This window comes from Silurus aristotelis (assembly GCF_946808225.1).
Source record: "Silurus aristotelis genome assembly, chromosome: 16".
NCBI classification, from domain to species: Eukaryota; Metazoa; Chordata; class Actinopteri; order Siluriformes; family Siluridae; genus Silurus; species Silurus aristotelis.
The window spans coordinates 7660169-7683234 of record NC_139589.1 but is presented as its reverse complement, the minus strand read 5'-3'; the positions used below and the strand labels follow the sequence as shown (position 1 = coordinate 7683234).

The following is a 23066-nucleotide window of genomic DNA, read 5'->3' as shown; positions in this document are numbered from 1 at the left end:
GAAGTCTGATATGATAAATATGAAACTAAATAAAATGAAAATAAAAATGAAACTGAACCCAACCTGTATTTGCATGATTTGTATGCATTGCTCTGCTGCTACAAGCTAGACCAATTAGATTAAACAAATTAGAGTAAATCAGTCCGTGTTCCTATTAAAGTGGCCAGTGTATTTGCACATGAATTATGCCATTTATTTTTACATCTAATTAAAGATTTCTTTTTCCATATTATCCCCGTGCATACTTGATCTCATAACCTGCAGAATGAGGGTAAAATATGGTGAAACGACAGTCATAATCGTACTCACACAATCGCACGTGGACAACGTGTGAAAAAAAAGGTTGTGTATGGAGAATCAAGAAAAAAAAAGTGTCGCAAGTGTACTGATTGGATGTTTTATTAATCTAGGAGGGAAGTGACCCATGGTCAGAGAGGCGGGGTGGATGAACAGGTAGACGAACAGGTAGACAGGTAAGTGTGTGTTTCCATATCAACACGCGCGCACACACCTGAACGAGCTCCACTGGTTAATCCAGGTAGGTACAATATTAAAAATCGCACGTTTTGTTTATTTTTAAATGACGTATAAATAAGTTTTAATTATCGTTCATAAATCTAACCATTCTTTTATTACAAACTTGCCATTAATCAAAGGAAACGGTTTAGTTATTGATTAATCACAAAACCGGGACTGTGAACGCGCGCGTCGTGAACGCGCAGCAGCAACCGGTCACGTCGGTTTGGGAACAGGAATATAAACTTGTTTAACGCATAGTAACAGAACAAGAAGCCTGCAGCAACTAAACAGCAGAAACCGAAAAAATATATAAATAATTGGTTGGTGATGCTGGGGGTCTGCGGTTGAAGCAGTGCGCCAGTATACAAAAGTAAGACCAGACAGAACCAAACACTATCTATCTATCTATCTATCTATCTATCTATCTATCTATCTATCTATCTATCTATCTATCTATCTATCTATCTATCTATCTATCTATCTATCTATCTATCTATCTATCTATCTATCTATCTATCTATCTATCTCAAAATACATGGTACATGGATTAACAAAGGATAATATCTAATCAATGAATTATAGAGGCTGATTATATTCAGTCAAATATGTTTATTTCATTCATGGAAACCTGTATTTCTTTGTGCCAGGTGAGAGTTAGTGAGAAAAGTTTGTGCTTTCTGCTTTATGTTACTGAGAGGAGAACACAAATAAAAATAGTGGGAGAACTACAGTTTATAGCTGCTAGAAAGCTAATGAGGACAGGAACTAACTTATGTTGTGTAAATGTAAGTATAAATGTTTAGCCTGATGTGGAATTTATTATAAAAATTGACACATTGTTCAACAAAGCTGAAGAGGAAGACATGCAATGTTAAAAGACATATCACCATGCACCATGGCTGCAACACACCACAATGGGTGATCATTTACTGATTAATTTACCAATAACAAAATATTATGTTTGATTTCTTATGTATCATATGTTTACATATATTTTAATAAATAAATGATTATACATGAAATACAGCATATAAACAGTAGGATTGGGGAAAATCTCAAATACAAGTGCATCATTGTTATTTTATAACAGTTATATAATAAAGTCTGATAAGTTGTCCCAGATAAAGCTCGAGTGTCCTGGCTCTTTAAATTTGCATAGATCCATTGTTAAACTATCATAGGGTGTTGTTGCTACAACAGTACACAGAACATGAAGCAGATGAATTGACTGGTGCGAGGTTGTTGATATGGTCACGGCTGTTTGTTTGGACTGGTCAAAAAAAAAATGGCGAGTGTAAATAGGACCTGCTGATGTTCAATAAAAGAATGGGGTTCATTATAATAATAAAATATTATCATTATAAAGGAAAATGTGCACACACTCACACTTATAATTTATGTGTTTGTTATGTAATGATAACATTTTAAATACTGTAAATATTATAAATATTGTTGTATTTTAATACAATTATTTCAAATGGTAATAAAGTGTAAAAGTGAACAAACCCCTTTTATAAGCAAGACGTTTCTATAAGTGGTTCATCTGATTTTGTGACGTATTTTAATCTTTTGCATGTAATCAAATGACTTCTTACCAAATAAAAGCATGTAATTTAGAATATGGCAGTAGAGAAATGGTGACCTGACATTTCTTATCAACTTAAATACCTTTATCACTCTGCTGTATAAGTAAACAATTTAAATTCAACAAGATAATAATTTGTGCAAACAGATAAACAGCAATGTAAATTTTAAGACTGTTACAGAGGAAAGTGAAGTACAGGTTGTGTTTTTCCATTGTGTGTCAATAATAGGCCATGCCACAGAGGTCTTTGAGGTCTGTGTGGTTTTAATTTGTTCTTCCTTTGCAATCAGCTTTCAATCTTGAACAACTTTCTTCCCTCATGTTTTGTGTAGGTTGTGCTAAAGAAAGGACTTGAAGCAGCTCATAAAGATGGCCAACTTTAAAGGACATGCACTGCCTGGTACTTTCTTCTTTCTGTTTGGTTTCTGGTGGTCTATGAAGTATCCTCTGCGACACAGATGGAAGAAAATACAACATGGCACGAGGCAAAGTCTGCCTCTGTTTTTTAACAGGATAGACCTCATTGAGGGGAGCCTAAAGATCTTTTTTGCTTTTGTTGGTGAGTGGTGAGCTCAGGAATATTCTGGATTCTGACATTTTTTAAAGAAATGTTTTGATATTTGTGGTTTTGTTCCAGGCATCATGGCTGAGCAGTTTGTACCTGACGGACCTCATGCTCATCTTCTCAATGATGAGGGATGGGTGAAACTGATGAACTGGCAACACAGCACCATGTACCTCTTCTTTGGCATCTCTGGCATTGCAGATGTTCTCAGCATGTCCTCACTTTCTGTCCCAGTTGGCCTTGACCGACTTGCCCTTTCTCTTGCTCTCTTTATAGAAGGTACAACCAGTCAGACAAGTCTATTTCTCTCTCTCTCTCTCTCTCTCTCTCTCTCTCTCTCTCTCTCTCTCTCTCTCTCTCTCTCTCTCTCTCTTTCTCTCTCTCTCTCTCTCTCTCTCTCTCTCTCTCTCTCTCTCTCTTAACCTCTGTCTATGTCTCTGTCTTATATCTGACAGACATAAACTCATGTTCCATTGATTTTGCCAACATTCTAACTAATCGATAGGGATTTAAATATGACATTTAAATATGAACATTAGAAAAAAACCAAATAACATGTTTCGGGTAGGAGGTATAGAGTGTAACAGCAGACAGGCCCAGTTAATGACAGGGTTTCCAAATCTGGCTAGCTTTAAAAATACACAATGGTTTCATATAGCAAATATTTAGCAAACAAAGGCGTACGAGTGTACACAGTGTTTATGGTGGACACAGATATTTCTAGTGTAAGACATATTTCAAACCATAAGATAGGAAACAGGATTATGGAGTGCATAATGTCTGTATATTTGAAATGCGTGTCCATTATGGTGACCTTGTTTCCCATTTAAAGGCTGAGAAAATGTTGTATTATTTGAGCTAGTTTGATTTATTTTGTGGGTTTTTTTGTGTTGAGCTTTAACTTTTGCTGAAATTTGGTCACCATTGTCAAACACACCTGCTGTTTCACACACAGAAACTTTTAGACTGAATGGTGGATGACTGTATGCTGTTATCTCTCTCGAACAATTCAAGTGTGATCCAATTCAACTGTCATCCTGCTACACTAAAACCTGTGACCACAAGCTGCCACCGCTGCAGTATCATTATGCTTATACTTTTTAACTGTAAACTTTTATTGAGGTTGACTTGTATGCACCCCGCTAGTAGTACATGCTATCACAGGAAAATAAATGGTGGTCTGGTGCAGCATGCTGTAAAGCAGTGTTTCTTCATCCAAAAAATGAATCTTTTTTGATTACAGCATGTATTAAATATTTTTAATTGTTTTATGCCACGACAATTTGTTTCAATTTCAACGTTTTCTTTGTATTTGATCTTCATTCATTCATTAATTTTCTCCCGCTTATCCATAATTCGGGTCGCGGGGGCAGCAGTCTATGCAGGCCCCCGCCTTCGACTGCTGCCCAATCCTCACAGCACCGTCCCTTACGGTCCCTCCTGCAGGTTTTGAGCCCACGGGAATGTATTTGATCTAATTTCATTAAGTTACTAAAACATCAAATTATACATCAAATGATATGTATTATTGTTTAGATAGTAAAGTGAGGTACAAATATAGGTGAGGAGGTCTGGGGTCTGCAATCATCTTTCCAATTAATCCCAACGGTGTTCTGTAGGGTTGAGGTCAGAGCTCTACAGCAGGAGATCTTCCACTTCAGCTCATGCAAACCAGACTTTAATGGAGTTTGCTTTGTGCACAGGGACATTGTCATTACCTTTATGCTATTGCATCCGACATCCTATACAATTGTGTGCCTTCAGCCTTGTGATAACAGTTTGGGAAAGAACCACGTATGGCTGGGAAAGTCAGTTTTAATACTTTTGTTCATATAGTGTACATCAGAGTAAGCTATAATAGTTTTCCTGTGATTCCTTTTCCAGGATTCCTTTTCTACTTTCATGTACACAATCGGCCAGCTCTGGACCAGCACATTCACTCATTGTTGCTAGTGGCTGTATTTGGTGGAGCAGCCAGCACAATGCTTGAGGCCTTCTTGAGGGATAATAACTTGCTTGAGGTGTTCAGGAGCAGCCTTGCTATTCTGCAAGGCACTTGGTTCTATCAGGTATACTCGGTGCCAAAAGATAGTCATGTCATAAAGGAATAGATGAACTCTGATCAATGAGAATGCAATTTATTACCAATTATGGCTCTGAACTAACAGTTATATCCTATGCCAGATCGGATTTGTGTTGTATCCTCTAAATGGAAAAGAGTGGAACCAGGAAGACCATGGCAATATCATGTTTATTACTATGTGCTACTGCTGGCATTATGCAGTAGCATTGCTGATTGTGGGTGTTAACTACAGCTCAGTGTGGTGGTAAGTGCAAATCATTTTCAAATCATTATGTAAAGTATAAACATATGCAGTTGCAAAGATCGTGGCTGATTATTCAAGATCAACCCTGTTCCTGGAGTTCCCAAAATCCCCTCAAGATTGTCAGTTTAACTAAGGGAGGCACATTAAAAGTCACAGCTGTAAATAACTAACCTGTATAAATAAATTACTTTTCCCCCACTTTTTTCAGGTTTACAAACAGGTATGGAGGGAAGCAGAGAACGGATTTAGAAATAAGCCTCAGGAAAACCAATCAATCTGATTCTATATCCCAGAAGGCTTTGCTCCAGGAATCAGATGAAGAATAGACTTTTGGTGAATGAGCATTTGAAGATTTTCACTGACATCTGTGTACAGTAGAAATGTGAACAGTTTTTATATTACCCTCCTACAGGAATTCTGACCTATCCCACTGAAATGAAAGAATGAATGATGAATGAATGCTTCAAAGCTTCAAAGCCAATCCTCATGGCCAATCTTTGTCACACAAGCTATGTATTTTATCACCTGCAATTTTAGATTGTAGCTTTTTTTTACTTGAAATTTTTATTCCTGAACTTTCCGGCAAACACGTTAGGTTAACTTTTGTTAAAATTAAACCCAACCAATTCAGCCAAATAAACTACTTATTATGAAAACATATATATATATATATATATATATAAAAGTCTTGTTAATGATGGTCTGTGATGAAGGTCTCCACTCCGCACTTTAAAAACAATTGCATTATAATACACCAAAGAATCCTAGAAACTTTGCAAGCCTAACATTATAAACTACAGTCAACCCCAGATAATTCGCGGTTCGGAACTCGCAGCTCGAAAAATTTGCGTGTTCTCATTGGGAACCTAACTAACAGCAAGTTGCGGATTATCTTAAAATGTTCGGGAACGTTAGGAATAACACAATGTTTTCACTAACAAATTTCATAAATTATTTTAAAAACACACTATTGTATAAAAGTGACAATGTGTAGATGAATTCACTACGGTACCATAGGGGCTGCGGCGGTGCGTCCAAAATTTGCAGATTTCCGGAACTCGCTTAGAACGTAAACATTTGCGAGTTCCAGGGAACCACTGTATAACTAATTATAAATAGATGAACTGCTTTATCCAGGTTCATTCGAATAGCATAGATATGTTTATAATGAACAAGTTAAACAGCACATGAGACAGCTTTCCTTTAAGCTACATTTAAATAATGATAGATTTCTAAAAACTGTTTTGACTGTAAAGTAAGAAAATGCAGTTGTAAGTTCCTAGAAACTATCCTCTGTATTTATAGCCTTGAAAAAAAAAACCTGCGTGTTTCACAGATCCTGTGAATAAAGCACTTCCATTATCTCCGTAGCAGTGAAGTGTTTGGTTTGGTCTGGAATAACTTGATTTTCATGCGAATTCCTCAACAAGGTTCTAAAATAGGTTCAACACCTGCAGCAAACAAGCCAGACCTGCTTCTGCAATGAGGATGTAAATGAAGTGTGAGCACATAGGTGTATTTATACAACATCATTTCTTTCGGCTTCTCCCTTTCGTGTATTTACATTACATTGCTTGTTATGTATAAACAATAATCTATTTTATAAGGTATTGTCCTTCAGGGTAATGAAGAGTATATATTCAGAAACACTTATTTTTTAGTGGCAGACCATATATGGTTTTTGTTTCAGGGCTGTAATGTGGAAATTGTCAGGTTACTGTGTTCCAACCACAGAAGTCTTTGAATCTTCCTGTTGAACATAGCATATGGAAAAAGCATTGGGAATGTATTTAGCATATGTGTTGTATGTTTATAAAAAATGTCTACTTCACATTTCACCATGTGAAGGTTTTTGGAATTAAGTTTATTCATGATATGAAAATGTTCTTGGCAAACTGAATAATGTGTTTTAGCAGAAAAGGTAAACCAAATAAAATATATTTATTTGAGATGACACCATCCAAATTTTCAAAACAATATATATATATATATCTTTTTTTTTTGTAAACAGAAAGCACATATTAACAACACTGTTACTCTCTTTTTACACACAACATATAAGAAGGAAGTCATTCAGTCCACAAAAGAAGGTCTCTTTTCTATAGAAAGGCTCATGGTTCAAGGTTTTGATATTTTGATGTTTTTTACCCTTTAACCCATCATAAAGCCAAACCTGGGAACTCTATTATACTAAACAGCAGCTGCTTGTCATATGGAAGCCAACATTTGTAGACTTGCACAGAGCTCTGGGCAACACTGCCACACCCCACAGAATGGTTCTGGTACTTTAATTTAAGATGGGTCAGGGGTTGTTTTGGCTGAGGGGGCAGTGGACACGACCACAGTGGAGACTGTAGATTTAGGGGAACTGGATGCTGAGTGCTGCTGCAGTTGCTGTGCAGGGACAGTCTGGATACGAACCTATGGAGAAGAAAAGGTGAGCAAGAAAAAAATTAATGTTTAAATTCTTTAGAAAGGTTTAGATATGAAATGTAAGTGGACATGGTAGTAGTGTGGGTTAATTGCTGAGATGCTGACCTGTGTGGCCTGGCCCTGTTGCTGCAGCTGCTGCAGTTGTTGAGCTGTAACGAAGCTGACAGGCTTATTCCCAGCGATGAGCTTGGTGCCTGCTGGCATGCTGGTTAAGATAATATTTCTTCCAAGATTACCGATACTGCATTCACAAAACAGAGAGGCTCTCGTTAAGCTTTATAGCTAAAAACATACAAGCTTAACAAGCATACAAATTATTTAAATTATATTCTTATTCTACACCAGGTAACAATGTAGATGCTAGTCTCATCTATTCTAATACTATTCTCAATTCTGATTGGACAGATTGGTGTTGATTCTTTTCTCTAACTGCAGCTCTGCCAATAGTTCCAACTGCAATGCTAATATAATGAATATGTTTATTCTAATAGATTATTTTTTCTATAATATAACAAGAAATTCAATAGTGGACTGCCCACATAAAAGGATTTGTTTAAGGAGCCGTTCATTTAGCAGGAGTCTCCAGTTTTAGTGCACTGTACTTTTTTTGACAATCTTCAGTAAACAAAACAACTAATAAAACAAAAAAGTCATCATTGACGAATAAAAGGAATAAAACACTTAATAGAAAGTAACTGCAAATTGGTTACAGGTTGGTTTTTACAATAACCTGTCACTGATAATTTTCTGAGAACTGTGCAGAAACCAAAATAGGAAACAAACTCACTTAGTACTGATGTTTCCTTTCAGTAGTGGTGTAGTGACCACACTTTTGCTCTTCAGAGGCTGGCTAAGAACAGACAAAGGCACAGTGATCCTTGCAGGTAGCTTTCCCTGAGGAGGAAATGAGGCAGTTAGTAACAAGGACTAAAAGAATGTCTATAGCTTTCAGTTTGCAAACAGCATACCGTATTTTCCGGACTATAAGCCGCTACTTTTTTCCCACGCTTGGAACCCCGCGGCTTAAACAACAAAGCGGCTAATACATGGATTTTTCCTGGGTTTTTCCCGGTTTCACAAGCTTTCTGCCACCAAAAAACTGAGACCCATAACATTAGACCAATGTAATTGCGGAACGGGTTTAGGTGAACCAATGAAATTCTTTATATTAAACCGGATGCGCTCCCACTGAATTGGGCCGTACACATCATAAATATGGATGAGGTTCCTCTGACGTTTGACCTGCCACTCGCTGAAAACAACCAGGCATGAAAAAACACTTCACCTGTGTTCTGAGCTGCACGGCATTGGGAGAAAAGCTTCATCAATGGTGATTTTTAAACGCCTGACGATGCCAAAAGAAAAACTTGAGAGAAATTGTTGTAAAAGGAAGGAGGAAGACGGTGAACAATGACATTCTTGGTAGGTTACTGTTTAGATACAAGCCGTGTAACAGGCACTGTCTTTCGTTAAAGCCTGAGTAAAGTTCATTAGTTTCAATGTAGACACCTGCGGCTTATAGACAGGTGTGGCTTATTTATGTTCAAAATAAAAATCTTTGTCAAATTCAGTGGGTGCGGCTTATATTTGGGTGCGCTTAATAGTCCGGAAATTATGGTAACTAAATTATCACACACAATACTCTACATGAGGATCAAACTCAGGTTGGAAATGTAGCTCGGTTTAAAAATAATTTCCTTATATATGTATATATACATTTCCAGGGTCATAATGTATTTTCACATTTTCATTTGTAAACACACTTAATTCCCAGCAATGCCGAATCGCCACTGAGCCTTTGAGCACAGTTCCTAACCCTCTCAATTACAAAGTGCTTCAAGTAAATCAAGTCAAATAATGTTAAATGTAAATGCCTACTGGCTGTGTGGCCACCACTGTAGCAGTAGCAGGAACTTGTCTCACTGTGGCTGCAGCAGTGCCCAGAGAGAGTGAAGAGCCCACAGCAGAAGTTCCCAGTGTCACCCCTTTAGTCCCCACCACTCCGCTAGTTGCTATTGTAACTGTGGCTGCCCCTGTTGAAGCAGTGCCAGGTTTGGCGCTTGTACTGGTGGTAACTGGAACCGTCTGACCCTGTTTCTGTGGTATCACACCAAGGCTGGGTACGATGCGAATGGTGGTCCCGGCAGCTTTTGATTCCGAGGCGGTGACAGTGGAGAAGGTGCGGGCTTTGGGGTCTGCCATGGTGACAGCCAGGGCGGGCATGAGGCGAATAGCAGTGTCACATGTGGCTTTCACCAGGGTAGTGGTGCCTGGTGCTGACAAGGTAGAGGGAGATTTGACGGTAAGCGCCTCAGTGGTGGCTGGGGGGACAGGGTTTGACGAAACGGTGGGAGGGGCTTGCTGTGGGGTCACATGCAGGGTGGCAGAAATGCTTTTGGCAACAGTGCTGCTGGCACTGGCCAGCATGTCGGGGGTAAGTTTGAGTGTAGCCATCATGTCTGGGGTGATGCGCAACACCGTCTGTCCTTTAGCGTCAGTGGTGATTGAAGAGGGTGGCAGTCGCAGCACATCTTTACCCTGAATTCTGAGGTTGGTGGCAGTCAGTGGGATGCCTGTTGGGTTCTGGGCTTTCATACCTAATTGACCAGTAATAGCAACCTGAAGGTTTTTTGTAGAAACAAAGAAGATTTTTTAGTTATCTTTATACATTCATGCGCACATGGTGAGGTACATGCATTTTACTTAAGAAACATCGAATAACAGCTCATGCATGTGCGGGTGTGCACCTGTTTGATGATATTCTGGCTGGTGACCCCTTGTAGCACTGCAGGAGACGAGGTGTTTGGAGCAGGGCTTCCTGGCGAACTGCTTTGAGCTTTACTGACAGCAACAGCTGAAGCCAAACCTGGTACAGAGATGCCAGTCTGACCTCTTGATGCTTGCACCTGGATAGGATTTCCTGTGGACTGGCTCCGTAAAGGCAAAGTCACCACAGCCTGCAAACATAGCCAAAGACTGTAATACAAGAGAAATATCATCATAGGTATCTTCCAAGTTAGATAAAGGTAATACTAACACAATGGATTTCTCACAAGATGCTTTTGATAGATTCAGAATTTTTCTGACTCTTTGTAGCATATATTTAAATTATAAAAATGATCGAAACCTCAAGGGTCCCAAAATATACAGAGAACACGCAGGTCACGTGGTGGCATTGTTGTGTATAGATCATCCAGGCTTGTGTCCAATAGCCAGATAACTCTGTGTTGCAACAACCAACACAAATTAAATGTTATTATTGTGATTATTGTGTATGTGATTAGACGGCTATGCTATGGCACTCAAAGCCCCCAAGTTATTAGTTCAACATTTTTGGGGGAATTTATACATCTTTTCATGATCAGAATGTATTGCTACACCTTTACACCTGTAGAACAGAGTAAAAGTGAGTGAAAATGTGAGTTAGATAAAAACTTATGCAAGTGTGATGTTAGCACAGATAATACCTGGGCAATGCCTTTACTGTGGGCCACACTGACAGGTAGTCTGATATGGTGGGGGGTCTGGTGATGAATCAATGTGGCTGCTTGGCCCGCAGAAGCAGCAGTAAGGCCTGGCTGAGCAGTAACTACGCGCACCTGTGGCAGAGACCCTGTTGAAGCCGAATGAGCTACCACTCGAGCTGCAGGCTGCACCGAGGCCTGCTGGGAGGCCTGAGGAGCAACCTGAGCAGCAGACAGCAAAGTGCCCAGCTGAGGCATGGAGGGAGGAGATACCAGCAGGACACTGCAGAAGGCACATGATTAAAAACAATATATTTTCATAATAATTCAGCTGTAGCAGATGGGGAGTGGTTTAATAAGAATCTACACTAGGAGGGAGATGTGTTGAGGTGCTATAGAGTCAGCAATAACAGCCGATGTGGAACACATTTTACTATCTCTTTTGAAGTAGAAACATCACAAATATTAATAGGACAATAATGCTCAGTTGTGCCATGTTAGTCATTACCCTTAGAGCTCTTGCCCCACACATCCCTCCCAGTGCAGTACAAAGCTAAACTCCAGCAAAAATAGCCGATGCCGAAATCTTAGAACCTTAATTGTTAGACAGTATTTGCTAAAGTTTAAAATTTCTGTTTTAGAAATTCTGTTTGACAAATTCTTCCTCAAAGTTTTGAGTAAACATTTTTATCTTAGTACAGTGAAACCTGCCAAACATTGATTGTTGTAATAGCCAATGAACAATGGATGCAGTAGATTTAAATTACATTTAAACGAAAATAAATAAATAAATAAAAATTACATCTTAAAACACTTAGATGAACAGATTTAGTGATTTACTGTAAGCATTACCCACCTAGGACTGGTTTTGACAGGATCTGGTACACCTGCTTTGGTTGGTGTAGACACAGTAGGGGGCAGTGGAGATTTCGGTGTGCCTGGGGTGCTTGGTGTTGGTGTGCTAGGAGGTTGAGGTAAGCTGACAGCAGGTATCGAAACCCCTTCAGGAGCTGAGCACTGGCCCTCTGGAGCACTGCCCTTCACAGCTGCATCCTTGTTTCCAGACTTCTGTCACATGCAAATATTAAAATATCCAAATCTTCAGCTCACAGCTGTTTAACATTTCAAAGAGATGAGCAACATGAGAATAGGGATGGTGTCAATGTAGAGAAGTGATGACCTAAGTTAAGAAATCCATAACCCAAAAAAGCCAGGCCACACAAGGTTTGCACTCTGGTTTCTCTAGTCACACTTCTCACAATCTATATACAGACAGACTGAAGTGTTTTATGTATCACTTCGTTTTCTGAAATTCTACATATAAAAACCCCCACAAGGAATTAAGAAATCCTAAAACCACATTCTTATATGATGTAAAAGATCATAAATCTACAAAGATGTTATGACTATGCAACATGTAGTTGTATAGATAAGTGTTTCTGTTCCACTGACAGGGATTTATTTACAGTATATGCATTGTTTCTTTTGATTATCAAACACATGGTTTCTCTATTCCCATTAGTGCATGCACAGAATGCAAGCATTATAGATCAAACTAAAAATGTTTATTTTTTTAAATTAAAATGATCAAAGAATCATTACTGTGATACTTAAAGCAGAAACAAAGTACTTAATGAACCTGTAACTGTGTTAATTTGCAGTGGGACTTACAGGCTTGGGGGTTGGTTTGGGTTTCTGCTGCAGAGCTTTTCTTGCCTTGGCTGCAGCTGCTTGAGCCTGGTGAATCCTCTCTGCACAGAAACCACAATTCATCAGCAGAAAAAAACTAATAGAGAATGGCAGACATACTAGAAAGGAAATAGTGGCAACACAGTGCAAATAAATAAATGAATAAATAAACAAACAGTAATCATAGGTCAATCATCAGCCACTGTCCCAGATCACAAGAGGACATTTTCAAATAATATCAGTAATACAGTATAGCCATATGGACATGAAGTTATATATCTTGGGCCTCATTATTTTAAGGCTCCCACTCTTGTAACAATAAAATGCAAAATAGCAAAGCTTTTGGTCACTATATGACGAATCATTTAAGGTTATTCAAGAATTAAAAAACTAGTACACAGATTATAACATTCAATAACTCAAACATTATTATTCTGAGTACCAGTGATGTCAGTGCATCTACCAACAATTATTAGGTGAATTGTCAAAATATACATATTGCCTAACTTTATTAACAGGTAATAACTTTATTTAGATATATTTTTAATTCGGTTTATCATTTTATTAATGTTTTCAGGGATTACCAAACTCCTCCTGACTCCGATCTCGGTGCAGGTAGATCCACAGCTTGCGGCCGATATCGTATTTCACGCATGGGTCCTTTTCATAGTGCAGACGGTCGAGAGCACCACTAACAACTGTATTTACCTGTATGTAGCATAAAGTTGGATCATTTAGATCTAGAAACAAACCACCAAAAGAGGTATATAGAGGCGAGTGGAGAGGGGTTTAAACCTGTGCACTGGTGACATCAGGAGCCAGGAACTGGGAGTCTTTGAGCAGCTCACATATCTCAGCTCGGGTGCCTTCACCATTGGGCAGTCTGGCAGCTGCATCTCGCACTGTGAACACAGAATAGGCAGGGTCAACAATTATTTTTATTTGTTATCTAGTTCATTGAACCTGGTTAGTATATTGGAGCTTTTACTACGCATTGTCTTGTGCGTACATGTTTCTATGCACTAAATGTGATTTATTATGTTTTGCTTAAAAGTAAATGTGTGCTGAAACTTTCTCACCCTCTTGACCCTATGCATGCAAAATGCCCTAATGGTCGAAAACTGTAATAGCAGTTAAACTGACTAAGCTGAACTTTTACTACAAATTTACTGACGTGACTAATTGAAATAAGTATTCAGTTATTAAGCCCAATTACCCAGTGAGAGGATGGTGACATAAGCTGGACGGTCAGAGCGCAGCAGGGAGTGCTCACGAGCTTTGTTGAGTGAAGTCTCCTTATCAAATACGCCTTTGACTGGCCCCACCACTGACTCAAAGCCGTGCATGCGGAAGGTAAAGGCTTTATGAGGCTGGTCATAGCGTTGCTGCTCCTATGTGAGAGACAGTAGTCAAGTATCACATTCCAAACACTATCAATCAACTGGTTTATTTACATAGTGACATGCTTCAACATTTTGTAGCACCACACCTTAAATAAGTAGAGGATAAATCACTCCTCAGTACAAACCTGCTCTTGAAAAACGTGTCGTTCCTCCCCAGTGCTGGGCCTTACCACATAATCAGTCCACCTGACATAAGAACAGAGCAGCCATTATAAAAACACACCACAAAAAGAAAATGACAGGTGTCCTGTTTCTACAGAATAGTTCTACAAGAAAAAAAATTAATAAAAGAGCCGGTCACAGAAAGCTTACTCACACTCTGGGAGCTGGAGGAGTCAGTTCTGCTGTTTCTTCCCCTTCTTGCTGTTAAAAATGAAAATCACACACAGCAGATATACAGTACATTGAAATTCTAGAGCTTTTACAATGTGTGTACATATACAGAAGTTGTACATGATGTTTCACATTGTAGGATGGACCCAGAACATAACCAATGGTAACCGATGGAAAATAGCACATAGCACATGTTCAGTGTTTCACTGCCATAAGTTCAGGTACTGGTCATACCAGTGGTGGGCAGTTAGGGACAAATATTGCCTAAACACTATCAGAAACACTGACCTACATTTACAACCTAAATTCCAATATTTGTTCCATGAAACTGTATTAATTTATTCTCTTCATTTCATAGCGTTTCTCTTGGCTGCACTACTTCCAGAACGTGTATGTTACAGTTTTTGTCAAATCAGCTTTCAGCCTCTATTTGCTACCATGTCAATCTAATCTGCCCAGAGCCTTCAAAGTCTGTACTGCTGGCCTTTTTTTTTTTTTTTACCATAGTCTTCTTAATAAATAGCTGTTTCTTTAACATATCAGATTCTGGGCCAGCTAGCTGGCCCAGAATAGCGTCAGCATTTTTACATCCTCTGATTGGTTGGTCAGAGGGAAACAGTTACAGCCAAGTTCGACTGGCAAAACACGTGTGTAGTGCGCTGCAAACATAAATACATCTGAGTTAGACTTTTTTTTATGCCTATGGAGGAAGATAAATTGATTTGGTTTTAGACATACTTAAAAATAAATTTTGAAGAAAAGCTAGACATCGTGAGGAGAGGTCGGCTAATCCCAAAGCTAGCTAGTTTGAATTATCCAGGAAAGGGTTTGTTCACCGATTCCAGACCAGTGAATACGAGCAGTACCACTGGCTTACAGCCTCTGAGGAGCGGTGTAGATCTCTGGTGAGTAGGTTGTATTTTATTAACATTTTTATGTTTTTGTCATGTTATTAGACAAATATTGGTTCTGAACTGCTCCAGATGATGTAGGTGGCACAGTTGTAGGTGGAGTTGTCTTAACTGGGTTTCTTGCTTGAGTAAAATGGTTTTCACTCTCCATATGCGAAATGCTCTCTGTAATGCCACACCTTGTGATATTGAGTTTTTGTATAGTATTGATTGTTTCAATAATTGCGACGTGATAGTGGTGGTATTAAGAGGTGGATTAAGTCGGGTAAATCCCCACTGAAGCCCCAGATACCAAATGCACGGCTCGCCACTTGGTCGTACACATGAAGATACCTTGACTACAACATGGTCCTTTGACTCAAGCCAAAGCATGCAAATAGCATTGAGATCCTTTTCACTGTCCTGAGTGGGTCCTGAAAAAAGGAACAGGAAAAAAACAATTATTTTTGACAATCATGAAATATGATCTCCATCTTGTCATGATCTCCATTTCATAGGATAAAAAACAAGTGAATTAAAATGTAACAGCAGGGAAATTTACAATTGATTTACATTTTCAAATTGGTGCATTTTAGCTATTCAGTATCTGACATTGTTGCAAAATGTAGAATGCAAAACAAAACAAACAAACAAAAAACCCCCAGAAAAAATAACTTACCAATCCATTTCCACTGCTGTGTGAGCTCTCTGTATTCTACATATGGAGTAAAGCCACTAGGTAGAGCCGCAGAGCCAGCTACAAAACAAACCAGCAAGCAGAAATCAAGCTCTCAGTCATTTTATGAATGTCAAGCTTTAAAACAGTTCTTTGTGTGAACTGAAACTTACTCTCCCCTGCTAGGAAATGTAAGGAAGGTACTACTAGCTCTGACCAACAGGGGGCTAAGGAGAACCAGGGGTAGAGTGCACTACCAGGAGATGCCTGCCACTGCTGTACCTTCTCCTCAATCTACAAGACATCAAAGTGGTTTTTCACAACATTTTTATCAGGCATACACTGTAAATGATGACAGATGGGTTTGTTATACATGACATTTACAAACTTACAAAACAGAAGTGGTTGATACGACAAAAACAACATTTGATTCTCAATTAACTTGCTATTTCTACTTGTAAGCATGTTTTGTAATACATGCTTACAAGTAGAAATAGCAAGTTAACAGTGACTTAGTTAACAGTGACTGCACCCCAGGCTGCCTCACTCTTTTTTTTTTATCAGAACCTGACTTTACTAACGCCCTTGGGGCTGAATAAGCACACATCTCCACAAGCACACTCCAAAATCTAGTGAAAAATCTTCACTCTTTAGGGAAGATGCTTGTGGAGGTGTGCTCATTCAGCCCCAAGGGCGTTAGTAAAGTCAGGTTCTGATAAAAAAAAAAAAAAGAGTGAGGCAGCCTGGGGTGCAGTCACTGTTCCAATTCATACTAAAGATGTCCAGTATATTTGAGTATAGAGCTTTATAGCAGGCCATTAATGATCTTCCACTGCAAAATACATCTTCACTGAGCTCACTTTGTACACAGGGTTACAATGCCGAAGCAGGTTTGGGTACTCAGGTAAAAAGTTTATGTGACTGCATTCGAAAACATCTTACACAATTGTGATCCACATATGGCTGGGAAATGTCAGATGTCCCAATACTTTTGTCCATATAGTGTATGTAATTACATTTGTAATTAGATTTATTATTAAAAAAAGCACAAACGACTTAATCGACCTTGATCTTGATATTTAATGTCAGCTTTGCCCTTTCTCAATAGACTAGCGTTTATTTACTGCATGCTTAGACCACCGACCAAGAAATCAATACTTGAAATTTCTTTGCTGTATTGTTATTAGTTTAGTAAATGTGTGCAAAAATAGTAAAGTAGCTGCTCAAAGCATGCTTGCTAAGTATACCAGTAAAGAGGATGCCAGATTCTCCTGCCTGAGGATGCCCTCTAGCAGATGAAAGAAGCTAATGGCGATTTCCTGTACTGCATCAGGGCTGTTTTGGGACTCCTCCACAGCTCTGCAGTGAACCCAAAACAACAAAACACATTAATCAGTCTGTAAACATAGGCTGCAAACTCTGGTAATTGTGTGCATGTGTGTGAGAGAGATGGAGGACATGCTCACTCTTCCTTAACGCTCTGCAGGAGAGCAGGTGTGCTGTCGGTAATGGTGGCAGACAATGAGGCCGCTGGTGTCTGACCCTCGCAGCCGTCGTCGGATTCGGTTTTAATGGGCCGCATCTTCTTCCTCCTTTTTTCCTCCCTGATCTTCTTCTTAGACAAGGCCAAGTCGATTAAGGCTAAGCAAAAAAGAAACACACATACAGCCATTAAAAACATCGTCTCAATCTACGAAACCTACGAAATCTATGATCATTTTACACACGACTCTGCTCACCCATGTTGGATCCTTTTCTGCCGATATTTACTCGCGACATGATGTCACCAAGGTGCAAGTCTGATGTCATCAAGTCAGGATGGTCCTAAATATTTTTTTTTGAATATAGAAAATAATGTTATGTGTAGGTGCTGATACGGCTTGTATTACTTATTTAAGAATACATTTTGTTAGTTTTGCTGGTTTTCTCCACACTGGCCATGTTAGATAAAACTGCCCACCTCTGCTACACATCTAACTAACAGAACATTTTAGATATGTTATAGCCAAGGCACTGATATACTGATTAAAAGCTTTAGATAAACTAACTGGTTGTCGTTTCCTTTTCTCTCTGTGTCTTCTCAGCAGGGCTCTCAGGTCCTTCTCTCCCAGCTCTGGCTTATCTGCATTGGGCAAAAAAACAACCAAAAAATATATATATAAATCACAACCATAAATATGCCGATATTAGATAAGATGAGATAGATGTGGATGTAGGAATAGTACACTGACCTATAGCTTTCATGTCCTGGGTGGACAAACTGGGCAAAACCCTGAGAGAGACTGTCGTAGTTGGAGAAGATGGGGATGGAGGCGTTGACAGCCAAGAAGCAGTATCTAAAAGAATGACAAACACATTTCTTAAGTGTTCTATTTTTTCAAATTATTCTATTATGTATTTAAATTTTTCCAACAAGTGTCCCAATTCGTCCAACAAGTGTCCCAATTCGTCCAACAAGTGTCCCAATTCGTCCAACAAGTGTCCCAATTCGTCCAACAAGTGTCCCAATTCGTCCAACAAGTGTCCCAATTCGTCCAACAAGTGTCCCAATTCGTCCAACAAGTGTCCCAATTTGTCCAACAATTCTTATATTCAGAGTGTTGATTCAACCTGTTCTGCTTCTTATAAGTGTTCTGATTCTTCTAATGATTAATCTGAGTGTTCAGATGCTTACAATGTGTTCTAATTCATGAAAAACATCTAAAGGGCAAATTACCACTCACCAACACCTAAACCCTCTTGGCAAGAGGCCCAGTTTTCATCAGACTCACCATCTTCATCAGAGGACACGCTGCTGTCCCCACACTCAGTCTTCACCTCCCGCAATATACGGCTGACTCTGCGCCTCACATGCTGCTCTCGTTCTTCTCTGTCTGAAGGAGGAGGGTAGCTCCGCTTCACTTCCATCACTGGCCCACTGCGAACAGCCATATCCAACAACTCCTACCCAGAAATAAAACAAGGATATCACAAAATAGAAGGAGAAATATCAGTATATGAATCTCTTTTTCTATTTGCAGCTTATTTAGTATACCTTTCTGGAGACAAGGATTTGCTTGAGAAGTTTGTGGTAGTACTGCTGAAGACAGTAGATTTGTCGCTTTTTCTGGGACTTTGTGCAGAGTTGCCTGTATTTGACCACTTCAGGGTTAAAGTAGCCATCTATTGAGAAAGTTTTAAACAATGGTGTAATTCAGTTCATATGAGACTAGATATGTGCACGTGGAAAGATAGTTAAGAATTTCAAATTCCAACAACTACTTAATGCAACAATCAGAATAAAAATCTACACATATTAAACCTGTAATGTTTTGCACTACAGTTGGTTGTTTTTGGCCCTTTCTCATCTAATGCAACTGGGAATATGTGAAAAGGATTAGTATTAGATGAGGATCCACTGTGATATTTCTTTATTAAATAACCCTATAATTTTTTTAATTAATTTTTCAATTACATTCAATGTTGTAGGACATCCTTAAAACACGTCAGCTTTATTTACACCAAATTCTTGGACTCTTCTCTGGGATAAGAAAACTGTTACAAAGCACTAAAACTTCAGACTGCTTTCATAAATGTTAAATAAACCTCACAATACAGAACACTACAGCACCTCAGAACTAATGGGGTATTCATTTTGTCACATCACAATACTTTTTTAAAAATATGTTTTATGTCCACTAAAGTCTCTGTGTGTACTGTTTTAATACGAGCAATAACCTTTTTGGGACAAGGGCATTACTATAATTTTTCTTGCTGGCAAAATGACTGTCAAAGTAATAATAATAAAAAAATAAATAAAAATGATCAGTACATTCTGACCAATTAGATTTAAGAACCAATGCTTGGTAATAATTTCTATTAACATAAGTTCAACTGTCTGACCTTGTACAATAAACTGCAATTTGTATTAGACTTTCCATACAATTAATTTATGGCTGTTTATTTCCTGACAGTTTTATTTTCTATGAAGAAGTATTAGCTATTGCCGTTGGACTGTGAAAGAGGAAGTCTTATCAAATGAATCCTGTGGATAGTGAGTTGAGCTGAACTTTAACCCCAATGACAGCCGCTGATCCCTATGTGTAATGGCATTAATTAGTGGGCTTGTAAAAGAGCAATACCTCTAAAAAGCTTCTGGGCAAGGTGCAGAGGATTTCCAAAGCAGAAGTTTTGACCGTTGAAGAGGTCACTAATGACCTTGTCCTGCTCTGCACTGTTATTCTCTGGAAAGTGTGGTAGGAGCTGACGGAGATGTTGTCTCTGGGCATCAGTTAGAATCTCAGACCAGGTGCTTTCACTCATCACAGAGAAGAAAATCTCTGGCTGCTCAAATATGCAAGAACACACAAAGACACATGCTTTAAAGACAAAATGTTTTTTTCAATATATAAACATTTTAATAATAAAGTATTGATGGTGATATTGGCTTGAAGTGCTGAGTCATCTGTAGTGGCCTGGATTTCCTATGAACTATTTTCTATACCATTGCAGTGGAACATATTTACAGGATACTCCACCCTAAATGTGTTTATATAGTAATATTTATGTACAGTACAGACCAAAAGTTTGGACACCTTCTCATTCAAAGAGTCTTCTTTATTTTCATGACTATGAAAATTGTAGAGTCACACTGAAGGCATCAAGGGCTATTTGACCAAGAAGGAGAGTGATGGGGTGCTGCGCCAGATGACCTGGCCTCCACAGTCACCGGACCTGAACCCAATCGAGATGGTTTAGGGGTGAGCTGGACCGCAGAGTGAAGGCAAAAGGGCCAACAAGTGCCAAGCATCTCTCGGGGAACTCCTTCAAGACTGTTGGAAGACCATTTCAGGTGACTACCTCTTAAAGCTCATCAAGAGAATGCCAATAGTGTGCAAAGCAGTAATCAAAGCAAAAGGTGGCTACTTTGAAGAACCTAGAATATGACATTTTTCAGTTGTTTCACACTTTTCTGTTATGTATATAATTCCATATGTGTTCATTCATAGTTTTGATGCCTTCAGTGTGAATCTACAATTTTCATAGTCATGAAAATAAAGAAAACTCTTTGAATGAGAAGGTGTGTCCAAACTTTTGGTCTGTACTGTATGTTCAGTGATTCTAATCTTAATATCATATTCTTGAGTCTTTTTTTTTTTTTTTTGGCTTTTTAAAATATTGCCAGCACAGGCACATTGGTATTTAATGGGTAAAAATAATCTGAGCATCTTCTAACAATCATGATCAAAACCATCATGCTTTGCAGTTACCTCTTTACAATTCAGTTTTTTCACAAAAAGCTGCTCAGGGTCATATGAGAAATTCAACATAGAAGACACAGTAAACCCTGGACTCAAAATCACAGAATACACTGCAGTTATATGTTACAGCAGGACTGCAATTAGAGATCTACAACATAAATAACTAATACTTAAAAAAAAAGTATTATAGTAATGGGAAGATCGGATCATTTTAGTGACTATTTTTTTTTTTTTAAATCTCCTTCATCAAAATAAATGAATCTTTTGTTGAGTCATTCATTTTATTTTGTTCCTTTGATCAGAAATTTATAAAAAAAAAAAAAAAAAAAAAAAAAAAAAAAGAATAAGGAGCTCATCTCTTTTTTTCCTCTCTTTAGTTCTTTTGTCACATGACTCCCATAATTATTGTAACAATAATGTCAGGAGTTGGACCAAAAAACAATGACCTATTGCATTGTGTAGCGTTTCTGGGAGTCATGTGATAAAAGAAAAAATTATTCGGACCAGAAGACTCATGAGATGAATTGCTCAATTCGGTTTCCTCTACATAACCTAGGGATGGTTTGTGCATACGAGTCCAGTAGAAAATGAACAAATTACTGAGACTTTTTCGTTCTTCTGAGTCACATTAAAAACTCGTTCAAAATGAACAAATCATTCATGAATGGCTCATCATTAAAGTATTTTGCAAGTTGAATCTCTGAAAGCTGGTCTATTTAAGCATAGTTTACAGATAAACTGATATAGATGGACACACTAAATGACTCAACTGCATCAGTTCCTTCAGGGTGAAAATTATATGAATGGTGAAATCCTGATGCCTCCACAATTTACCAGATACTCTACCAACATATACAAAATACTTACGTTTTTCCTGGTATTGAATATAACATAAAAAGTTAGTTATAAAGACCAATAAGCAATAATCTCAGGGTTGATTTTTCTCTTTAATGCCATGAATGTGTCACATTGACAAGCATGACACTGATCATATAAATAAACACAGGACTTTGACAGAATTTGTATTAAAGCAAACGACTTCTGTGTCTTTTATATCAGTGCATTCCAAGTCCCATAACATGATGATACTCACGTCTTCTAGAAAATCCTCTGGTATCCGGACTCTACAGTTTCCCAGCAAGCACTCCTCCATCACACAGCCACCATAATCCATCCCTGAATCTAATGGGTCTGTTAGCATATGATCTAAAGAATCCATCTTTCAGAAACCTTAGAAAGGTGTATAGAAATGGAGAGACAGAGATACAGATGCAGTTTGACACAGTACGTTCCAATAATGTATAATAAATAGAGTTATATTGCTTATATAGAACAAACCTATGTATAATTGATATAGAAAGCATACGATATACATTCAATACTGGATGTGTTTTTTCATATTGCGTATTATTCTTATAAATATTCCTGCTGGCCAGTTAGCAAGCAAGCACCCTCCACCTTCAAACACATTTACAGCAGTTAAAAGCTCAACTTTACAATTAAGTTACATTTTACACTAATAAATTGCGGGTGATTCTGATGTGGGTAACAAAAACATAATCTAAACACACAGGAACTGGACAGATTGGATGGGTCATTTAGCTTACTGCTGGCTACTTTATTTTTTTTGTAATTACAAATTTAATCAGCAACGCATAACGTATTTATTTTGCTTACGTTATATTCGATGTTCACAGGAAATTAAAATAACTTACCACACATAAATAAAAGGAAAATAGTATATATTTTTAAACTAACAAGAATGACAGCTAGCTATGTTAGTTAGCTAGCTAGCCAATCCCCGAATTAGCATTATGAAAGACGGGTAGGAACAATAACATCGCTGCACCATTATGCGCTTCCGGTTCTCCTTCTAAATGGTGCCGACTTATGTTTCCCACCCCATTTCTATAAAATATTGTTACCTCAGAAAAATGTTTTG

The 23066-nt window shown here is 38.3% G+C and overlaps 2 protein-coding genes across 4 annotated transcripts; one reads left to right on the top strand and one right to left on the bottom strand.

Annotated features, from left to right (window-relative positions):
• Positions 1-433: 433 nt before the first annotated feature.
• On the top strand, positions 434-6955 carry tmem45b (transmembrane protein 45B). Of its 3 annotated transcripts, none has more exons than XM_083564940.1 (6): positions 434-538; positions 2437-2663; positions 2742-2948; positions 4554-4738; positions 4854-4996; positions 5205-6955. In XM_083564940.1, exons 2-6 carry the CDS (start codon positions 2474-2476, stop codon positions 5320-5322), a joined length of 843 nt encoding a protein of 280 aa, XP_083421066.1. In that variant the 5' UTR covers positions 434-538; positions 2437-2473; the 3' UTR covers positions 5323-6955. The 3 variants fall into 3 exon arrangements, with proteins under 3 accessions (XP_083421066.1, XP_083421068.1, XP_083421067.1); XM_083564942.1 differs by having other exon boundaries at positions 455-473; XM_083564941.1 differs by lacking the exon at positions 434-538 and adding an exon at positions 676-889.
• Positions 6919-23028, bottom strand: nfrkb (nuclear factor related to kappaB binding protein). The gene is made up of 26 exons (XM_083564827.1): positions 22840-23028; positions 22218-22354; positions 20006-20207; positions 18919-19046; positions 18656-18827; positions 18116-18220; positions 17933-18006; positions 17624-17708; positions 17351-17525; positions 17132-17243; positions 16058-16178; positions 15888-15965; positions 15563-15642; positions 14302-14348; positions 14111-14171; positions 13799-13973; positions 13378-13484; positions 13167-13290; positions 12565-12644; positions 11750-11961; positions 10897-11176; positions 10177-10386; positions 9308-10048; positions 8217-8323; positions 7535-7670; positions 6919-7417 (listed from the first exon to the last, which is right to left on the bottom strand). The coding sequence occupies exons 2-26, from the start codon at positions 22341-22343 to the stop codon at positions 7289-7291; spliced, it is 3867 nt and encodes a 1288-aa protein (XP_083420953.1). The 5' UTR covers positions 22344-22354; positions 22840-23028; the 3' UTR covers positions 6919-7288.
• Positions 23029-23066: the final 38 nt, after the last annotated feature.

Bases quoted from the DNA above. Each gene is read 5' to 3' on its own strand.
- tmem45b (XM_083564940.1), top strand. From the start codon at position 2,474: ATGGCCAACTTTAAAGGACATGCACTGCCTGGTACTTTCTTCTTTCTG. The intron at 2,664-2,741 runs GTGAGTGGTGAG...GTTTTGTTCCAG, and splicing joins GATCTTTTTTGCTTTTGTTG to GCATCATGGCTGAGCAGTTT. The intron at 2,949-4,553 runs GTACAACCAGTC...TTCCTTTTCCAG, and splicing joins TCTTGCTCTCTTTATAGAAG to GATTCCTTTTCTACTTTCAT.
- nfrkb (XM_083564827.1), bottom strand. From the start codon at position 22,343: ATGGATTCTTTAGATCATATGCTAACAGACCCATTAGATTCAGGGATG. The intron at 15,643-15,887 runs GTAAGTTATTTT...TCCTTTTTTCAG, and splicing joins ACAGCAGTGGAAATGGATTG to GACCCACTCAGGACAGTGAA. The intron at 13,291-13,377 runs GTTTAAACCCCT...TGCTACATACAG, and splicing joins CTGATGTCACCAGTGCACAG to GTAAATACAGTTGTTAGTGG.